This window comes from Gossypium hirsutum, chromosome D13 (genome assembly GCF_007990345.1).
Source record: "Gossypium hirsutum isolate 1008001.06 chromosome D13, Gossypium_hirsutum_v2.1, whole genome shotgun sequence".
Taxonomy (NCBI): Eukaryota; Viridiplantae; Streptophyta; class Magnoliopsida; order Malvales; family Malvaceae; genus Gossypium; species Gossypium hirsutum.
In genome coordinates, this window is record NC_053449.1 from 5,590,420 (window position 1) to 5,600,228 (window position 9,809).

At 34.5% G+C, this 9,809-nt stretch overlaps 1 protein-coding gene across 1 annotated transcript; it reads left to right on the top strand.

The window, feature by feature from the left end:
• The first annotated feature begins 1,044 nt into the window (after window positions 1–1,044).
• LOC107919560 (protein SOB FIVE-LIKE 5) lies at window positions 1,045–2,195 on the top strand. Its single transcript, XM_016849002.2, has 4 exons — window positions 1,045–1,581; window positions 1,667–1,726; window positions 1,814–1,890; window positions 1,971–2,195. Exons 1-4 carry the CDS (start codon window positions 1,159–1,161, stop codon window positions 1,978–1,980), a joined length of 570 nt encoding a protein of 189 aa, XP_016704491.1. The 5' UTR covers window positions 1,045–1,158; the 3' UTR covers window positions 1,981–2,195.
• The last annotated feature ends 7,614 nt before the right edge of the window (window positions 2,196–9,809 follow it).

The following is a 9,809-nucleotide window of genomic DNA, read 5'->3' on the forward strand; positions in this document are numbered from 1 at the left end:
TGTGTTACTATTACCTGCCCTTTTTTAGGGTTTTTGTTTGGAAAGTGGGGTTGAGTAGGGGTGTTCATTCGGTTAACCGACCGGTTAACCGACCCGAAATTACTATAACCGAATTAATCGACCTTCCAAAAATTTTAACCGTTAACCGAACCGATTTTTTTTTAAAAAAATTTAACCGAACCGAAATTTTTTCGGTTAATAAGGTCGGTTAACCGAATTAACCGAAAATTATGTATTTTTTATTTTTGGTTAAAAATTACCCGAATTACCCGAATTACCCGAATTAACCGAATTACCGAAAAATACCCGAATTTTTTTTATTTTTTATTTTTAAAATTTAAAAAATTTATAAATTATTAAAGTAAATTGGGTTTTAGACTTTAGTAAATTGGGTTGTCTTTTAGTTTTAGTTTTATTGGATTGGGTAATTGGGTAAACTTTAGTTTTAGTTTTATTGGGTTGGGTAATTGAGTTTGGGTTGGGTTGGATAATTTTATTTATTAATTTTTTCGGTTAACCGAAAATTTTCGGTTAACCGACCGGTTTCGAACCGAATTAACCGTTAACCGAAAAATCATAAAAAATTAACCGACCCCCGACCGAAAAAATTCGGTTAACCGACCGATTAACCGAATTCGGTCGGTTAACCGAATTTTTTCGGTTTTACCCGAATTATGCACACCCCTAGGGTTGAGGGGCTTACTAGTTTTCGTCCCTATATTATGTTATAATTTGGTCCCTATATTATAACATTATTAGTAGATCTAAATTAATAATAGCCATTCTTATAAAGTGATAATGCGATTTGTCTTTTAAAAGAATAGTTATAAGTAATTAATTGACACGTAAATTTATTATTTGTAATCATTAAGTACATTTTTACGTAACACGAATAGTAGGACAGGATAACAGTAAAAACAACTCATGTCATCAGTTAAACAAGAAAAAAGAATTAGTTGTGTTATTAACTTGGACCCACTGATGATCATAGTAAAAGTAGAGGGAATAAAACCTTGAAGTTCAGTATAGTAAAGGGACTAAAATAACAATTAAACCGGCTTACTTCACTTGTTGATAAAAAGGAGCCTTGGATAGAGGAGAAGGAAACACATTGAGTATAGTGTAGGGTTTTCTTTTGAAAAAAAGAAAGAAAGAAAGATGAATTTTATGGCCTCTGAGTGTAGTAGTGGGTGTGAATCTGGTTGGACTAATTACTTAGAACAATCTTTTTTATCTTCAAATCCTTCAAAGAAAAAAAATGGGTTTAAAAAGAGTGGTTTTTGTGATGAACATAGAGAGATTAATAGAGGTAAACAAAAGGTTGATGATGATGTTGAAAATGATGATGAAGAAGAAGAAGAAGACCTTTCCATGGTTTCAGATGCATCTTCAGGTCCTCCACATTTCTATGAAGATGATAACAAATTATACCATGAATACATGGTACCCCAAACTGGTACTACATTTAACAAAAATGGTGGTAAAAGACATAGGAACAAGGAACAACGAAGAAGACAGCATGAGCAGCAGGTACATGAAGAAATTGACACCGCAAGCTCTCCTTACATCAATTACTCCAAGGTATAAGTTCAAGCTATAATAACTATATGTTCTTTGTTTGTTGTTGTCTTTGGTGTTTATTATGGGTTCTCCATGATTTTTGCAGAAGAGTTTTGATGACACCAATAATCAAGCTCCAATGGGGTTCTCTGCAACACACTTTGAGGTCCTTGTACTAACATTTTATCTTATATATTCTATGTTTGTTGAATTCTGATTGAAAAAAATAAAAATGGTGATGAATTATTTGCAGGGAGGATCACAATTTGAGGGTCACTTTGGGTTTTTTCAGTCTTCTTCTCCATCTCCTGACCAGCTACAAAATAACCAGTTAAGTAACTTAACAATCTTATTATTATTTTCTAACGATGTACCATAATCAAACTCATTGTAAGCTTCAATTTTTACAGGTGGCTTTAAGAAAATCAAAGAGCATGGAGTTGGAAATTTGAGATTAAAGCAATGGAAGTGAGTGGTCGCCATAAGTCAAAGAATAAAGATCTCAAACAGGATTTTATTTTATTTTTTTATAATGGGTAGGGTAGGAGTTGTTCAGGAATCAAATTTAGAACTAGTGTTAACCCAGTACTGGCAATTGCAATGGGAAATAAATTTTGTTTCAGTGTTTGTTTTCTTATGGACCTCCAAACTCTCCTCTTTATATCTCAACTTGCAGTTCAACACTACTTCCTTTCACCTAAATACAAAAATATATACTACTTCACAAACTGTTTGATAATAGTATATATATATACTTCCCCAAATGAGTATATAGTCTTAGTTTAGACAGGAATTGTTCTTTCTGCAATGGAAGGGATAAGAGATGAAGAAATCAAAACCCTGTAGACTGTTGCATGCATGTGCAGGGATCTTAGTTTAAAATTAAGTGTTTTTGTTTGTTTGGTAAATTTTGGACCTAAAACTGGCCGACACTATTTATTGGCTTAAACAACAAGATTGCTTAAACTCTTAACACACACATCTTTCAACAATACACGACAAATGGATGTGCCATAATCATCTCATCATTCTAGCACTTAGTTGGAATTGGGGTTCTTTTTTCTCCCCCAATAATTATGAGAAAAACTTGTTTTTTCCCTATTTAATTTTGTTTTGATGCTAAGATTTTTGGGTCCTCATAAAATTTGGAGTCGAACACTTCAAAGGAAACAAGAAAAAACCGGAAAGAAAACGAATTTTTTATCATTAAACCTAACAAACATCGATAAATTACGAGAAAAAACTTAGCATCAATAAAGACAAGAAGCCATGTCTCAAAGTATCCAGACAAAGGGTCTAATCCACCCCATTATAAGTTCCATTTCTCATCATGCCTCACAAGTTTTAGGGCCTAAATATGCACATGATGAGATTGAGGCAAAAATGATGGAAAGTGAGTAAAATTGGGTGATGGCCATTCATTCTCAAAGCTCTATGTTAAGTAAATGCCAAAAAAGCTAATATTTGAATATATCATATGCACAATCTCAATGACCTTTTTTTTTTTTTTTTTAAAAAAGCCCCTCTTGGAAGATCCTGCCTGTGATTTTCCTAACCCTAAAGAACATGCCCCTATTATATTAAATAATTTGCACTTAATTTTTTATTATTTTAATAATGCCGCTTTGCTCCCTCCAACCATGTCTGCTAAGCAGCTGTCATCGAACTTGATTTCACTGCACAATTATATGTCTCTCAATTTGATTTCTTTATTTATAAAACTATTCCCAGTCACTTTCTAATAACATTATATAATTTGGGTTGGATTTATAAAATTTCTAATAAGGGTAGGATAAGATAGATTGTTTGTTTATCTATTGTTAATGTAAAAACAGCAGTGACGGTAAAATTAAATATTATAGTGATACTGTAACGTGAGACAAAAAATAAGTTAAAGATACTGCATCCTACTCCCATTCAAACCCACTCTAAAACTGTTGAATAGAACAATAAGAATTTTTTTTTTTAATTTTGGTTTGAGTCTTTATTTCACTTAAAAATTTGATTATAAATTTAATTGAAAATTAATGTAATTATTATATATTAAAAGTGTAATTAAATTTGATGGAATTTGGGATGTCAAAAGTTGTGATCTAACCAAGACCCACATGTGGTATTTACATATATTTTAATCTTTTGAGATTTTGGGAGTTCTCAATGTTAGTCAAAAACATTTAGAACAAAGAAAGAAGCAAAAGATGGAGACAAAATCAACCAAATATTATATAGAAATATACGTACGTAAAGAAAACACACACTAATGCTAGTCTTTGCCTTGTTGGATTGCATCATAATTGGATAAGGATGTAAGAAAAGTATGGCAAAATATATTTGAAAAAAAAAACCATCTATTGTTGTTCCAACCACCACCAAAACCAAAACCTTCAATCCCTGAGTTACAATACAGAAATGGAGGGGAATGCAGCTGTTATTTGTGAGCTAGTTTCTGGTAGCTTATCTAATTTTTTCTGTTCATGTTTCCATTGTTGTTTAACTTGTATGACTCAAAATTCTGTTAAAAATAAAATTCAAGTGACAATATAAAGGATCTACGATACATGCTGTACAAGTGAAATCCGTATAAAAGTTTACTTACTCTATTTGATGTTGATTAGAATAAGGTATTTTAACCTTACTGCATTACTTTTATTTGACTTTGATGAAAATATGGTTTTACAAACCTATAAATAGAGGTAGTCTATACTCATTTTGTATCATTCGAATTTGACATAGTGAATTTTTTTCTCCTCTACCCATGATTTTTTCTTGAAACAGTTTCCCCGTAAAATTCTGTGTGTTCTATTTTCTTTCTTTTTCTTTGCGATACATTGTCATTATCGACGTTCTATTCTTCACAGCTGTCTATTAAACAACACTTATTTCTAGTTTCCATGACAACATTCTAGTTAAAATAGTAAGTTAAGCTGGTATCATTATTATTGTAACAAGTAGAATTATTCAAGAGTTGATCGAATTTGATTTGGGTCTTGAATATTTAAACTCGTGTTCGATTCAAATTTTAAACGACTTTATTTTTTTTTGTTCCATATTTTATCCAAATTATTTCATATTTAAAATAAAACTTCAAATTTAAGCAAATACCTCAAGAAGAGTTATGACCCTAATTAACTACATAAAAATGCTAACTACTTGGCATCTACTTTAGTCTTCCTTTTACTTTATTGAAATGGATATATAAATAACAGTGCAGGACAGCTGAAACAAAGGGTTTCTCCGACATTGTGCTGTCCTACCATAGATTGTTGCCCAAGAAAACATCACCTTTGAATTGTTCTTTTTAATATAAAATTTTGGTCAATACTGATGTTAGTGTTAGGGGTAAATTATAGATTTAGTTCATATATTATGATTTAATTAAATTTAGTTTATATATTTTTTTTTGAATTGGTCAATTTTAGTATTTATAATTTTTAAAATTTTAAATTTTAGTCATGAATCAAGCATTAACCGTTAAATCTATTAGGTCAAATTCTGGTATTGATCTTGTAAATCGTGGATTTAGTTTATGTTTTTCAATTTGATCATTTTTAGTCACTATGTTTTTTGAATTTTGAAATTTTAAATATTGAATCAATTGATACCCATTAAATCCGTTAGCTAAATTAATATGAGTATTATGTGAAAATTACTAGTTGACATAGTATTATACATGTGATAGTGTGTTTGTCGTATAATATTTTAGAAAGAGTAGAATTTGACTTAACGAATTTAATAGTTATTGTACAGGCCCATTTTGACCTAACCCATTTCAGCCCAATCTACCCAAATTTACCCATTACAACAAACCTAAAACCCAACAGACCCAACACCCAAATAACCTAACAACCCTAGCCCAACAAAATCAGAAAAATGAACAGCAAAAACAAACCCTAGGTGCGCCGCACCTAGGGTCTTCTGACTTCGGCCGCCGTTAGCGCAAATGGCGCACCTGCCACCGTCCCTTCCATGCCTCCATCACGTCTCTACCCACCTGCTCCACCGCCTTCAAATGGCCTGCAAGAAAGGACAAGAAATAATATAAAAACATTGTAAAATGGCTATAAAAAGCCATTCAAAACCATTGTAAAGGGGGCGGTTTTCCCCTCTAAAAAAAAACACTTTCAGAAATCAAAAGGAAACAAAAAAATTTGAAGGTGATTTGCGATTCTCCTGTTTCGGATTTGTTCATTTTTCTTTTTCTTCTCTCTACATCTACTAACAAAGAAACAGAAAAAAGAAACGAAACGGTACCTGAGTCACTTCGCTTGCGTTGTCGCCGGAGTCCGTCTTCGGGTCTCCGAGATCGGACCCCGAGGGCGACGTTTGGGGGTTTCGCTCCTCGGCCCTACGAGTCTAAAGCCCGATCCTTAGTTGGTCCCTGAAACGGGGTTAAAAACCGACCGTTTAGAACCTCCGACCACCGCATGTGGCGGGGTCATGGGTGGCCCGTTTAGCCAAAGGAAAAGGCGGGCTGAGGGTTTCTTTTTTTTCTCTGAAGTTTTTTTTCTAAACAATGAAAGAATGAGTTTTAAAAAAAAAATTTGTCTTAAATAAGGTTTTCAAAACGGTGCCGTTTGGGCTTAGGGTTCAGAGACCAAAAACGGCGTCGTTTTGGTCTCTGACCCACGCGGTGACCCGACCCAATGGGAGGATCCGCGTGTTTCTGACTTTTGGGTTATTTGCGCAATGGGTCCCTCCGATTTTGTGGTACTTGCAGGGAAGTTTTCTGCATTTTTGCAATTTGGCCACAAAGTTTTGTTTTTCTCTCAATTTGGCCCACTGCTGCGCTGCGTTTTGAGGCGGCTGGGTTATTTTCCCATTTGATCCCTTCGTTTTTGGCGCGCTCTGTAATTTAGTCCCTTTTATTTTGAATTCGCCCAGTTTCTTTTGTTTTATTTCGATTTAGCCCATATTTTAACAATTTTATGTTATTATTATTATTATTATCATTATTATTGTTATATATATATCTTTGTTATTCTCATTATATATTCTCATTTATATTTACTTGTGTAATTTTAAATATGTGTCTTATTATATTAATATTATTATTATATATTTGCTTATATATGTATATATATATATATGTATATGTATTTGTTTCTAACTTATTTAATATATACATAAATACTTTTTTCTTTTATATATGTATATCTATATACTTTCCATTTTTCCTCACGAATATACGTATACATATTTATATGTTTTTTTATATACGGTTTCTTTTATATCTATACATATATATATTTATCTTATTTTATTTTTTTATATATCTCACATGCATATTTTTATATGTATATATTATTTATTTATATAATATTTGTACGTATTTGCGCATTTTGTTTACATGTTACGGTTTATTATTTCGCATGTTATCGATTTGTTCTTTTTCTTTGTTTTATTTTATTATTATTGTCCGTATTATTTTTATACTTTTGTATTCATCATAGTTTTGCCATGCATAATAATGTAATTTGCTTTCACATTTTTACTACGACTTCGTGTTTTTATTTTATTCAATATAACAAATTTGTTTTAAAAAATGGCACTTCGTGTTTAGATTCGAGAAGATCGTGCCCTAACTTACTAGGTTTCGATTTTCACAATGAATCTAAATATACGAATCTTTTCAAACTCAAGTTTTTAAACAATCTCGGGAATTTTAAAAAAAAAGATCGTGTCCTAACTTACTGGGCATGGTCCCTTTTCTAAACCCGAGATAATTAAACATCTTTTAAATAAGTAAATTTTTCCATTCATCCGCGTATCAGGAATTCAAGACATTGTGTCCTAACTTACTGGATGTGATGCTTTCTTTCTCGATTAACGTGGAACGTGTCCCTTTTTCCTAAAATTTTTAACATTTCAATACAAGGATCGTATTTTTAGATTCTTCAAAGTTCTCGATTTTCGACATTAAGACATTAAGTAGTCAACTAGGTACCAATTTTGGGCGTTACGAGGGTGCTAATCCTTCCTCGTACGCAACCGACTCCCGAACCCGTTTTTTAAATTTCGTGGACCAAAACAGTTGTTTTAATAAAATCAAATCATTTATTAAAAACAACAATTTTCAAGGTGACCCAATCACACCTCAAAAAGGATTGGTGGCGACTCCCGTTTTTATTTTCAAAATCCAAGTCGACCCCGTTTTCATCAAAAAAATGGCGTCAACAGCTTGGCGACTCCACTGGGGAAACCAAAGAGGGTCAAGCCACGTGGTGATTACTTTTTGTCTTTTGTCAAAAATTGAAAATTCGGTTTAAAATTACGATCCTTTCATCGCATTTTATCTGTCTTTATCATAATCATCATCATTGGGGTTTATAATTGCTCTGTTTGTTTAAATTTTGGTATCTTTCCGCATTGCATTGCATGACCGTTGGTCACACCTTTTTAGGTGGGAGTGAGAAGCTACGCCTTCGTGAGGTTTTCACCTCCGCATGGGATAGTGAATCGCTTTCGGGATATATCCGTACCTATGTCTTCGTGAGATTTTCATCTCCGCATGGCCATAGGGAAATGTATCCCCCTGAATCGAACTTGGTCCGTATGAGCCTATAATGGGTGAGGATCGAGGAATTTGCTGGTTCAGGTACCCTACTTTAGAACCAAACCACATGTAATGAGCCATAGGAACCGACCTAGGTAGAGCTACTCCAAATTTTTAGTGCTTACCTAAATGAATGTTGTATTTATTTGTCGCTTATTTTAAATCTTATTCTGTGTTTAATGCTAATTTACTTTGTTTGTGATTGCATGGCATCTTCATTCTAAAAGAGGTGTCGATTTACGTTCAGTTTCTTGGTAGAAAGCTTATCATGGAAAAGGGGTTTGTTGATAAAGTAGAGGATAATGCGGCTGTGCGAATATGGGCTGAAACGACACAACGGGAGAAAGGCGATAGTCTTACCGAAGGGTACGTGTCAGAATTGTGGGATTTTACCCGTATCAGTGTAATCCAGAATGACCTTCGAGAAATGAAAGAAGTCTGGGATCAATGGGATGTCGAGGCCAAGCAGCTGTTCTATTGTAACTACGGTGACCTACCTTATCTGCTTAGTGTCAAAGTGGACAAGTATTTATTCCGAGCCCTTGCTCAGTTTTGGAATCCTGCCTACAGTTGTTTCACTTTTGGGAAGGTAGATTTGACGCCTACTGTGGAGGAGTATACGACCTTGCTTCGGTGCCCAAAGATTCAAGTCGACAAGGCTTATTCCAGAGCTGCTTGTGTCCCTCCGTTGTTAAAGAAATTAATGAACATCACTGGGATGAGCGAGCAGTGGGTCGCTGCCCGGATCCAACAGAAGGGCGACAGTAAATGTGTTCCTTGGAAAAGTTTGCGAGATTTGGTGCTTGTACATCCTGACTTAAAGAAAAGGGTCGATGTCTTCGCTTTAGGTATCTATGGACTAGTGGTTTTCCCCAAAGCTTTAGGACACATAGACGAGGCTGTATCTGATTTGTTTGATCGGCTTAGTAAAGGGGTTACACCGGTTCTGGCAATACTCGCTGAAACTTTTAGATCCTTGAATGCGTGTCGTAAAGCAGGGGAGGGAAGGTTTATTGGATGCGCGCAGCTCTTATTGGCATGGTTCCATAGCCACTTCTGGAAAGTCGAAAAGGTCTCTTATCGGGTATTCTCTAATAGCTACTCCCCTCTAGGAGAATTGGTGGCCACGCCAAGACGGGATGATATTTCAGAAGAAAAATGGATAGAGATACTCCAAAATCTCCAGGAGGAAGATATTGAATGGAGGGCTCCTTGGTTAATTCCTGATGAGATATTGTACCGATGTGGAGATTTTGACTGGGTTCCGCTGCTCGGGATATGGGGAGCTATCGGATATGCTCCTCTACTCGTATCAAGACAGTATAGATCACGATAATTCATACCAGCAACCCAGGGGTTGGCTTATAGTGATTTTTCCTATAGGGAGGACAATTACAAGAAGAAGGTTCGGGAAATATCTAGTGCCTGGAACCAGACTCGTCGAATGAAGATCTTAGCCGTGGGTCCGACAATTACCCCCGAGTATGGTCGGTGGCGTGATCAAAGGATCAACGACAACATCCCGGCGTCAAATCCAGAAACTGCTCGATCTTTGGAGGAACACTTACAAGTTTTGCCTTCTGAGATAGAAATCATCAAACAAGAATTTGAAAAAAGGAGTTTAGAATTGGGGAAGAAAATAGAACAACTAGAGGAAGAAAAAATGCAGTTAGGACTGGATGTGGACATTCAAAGG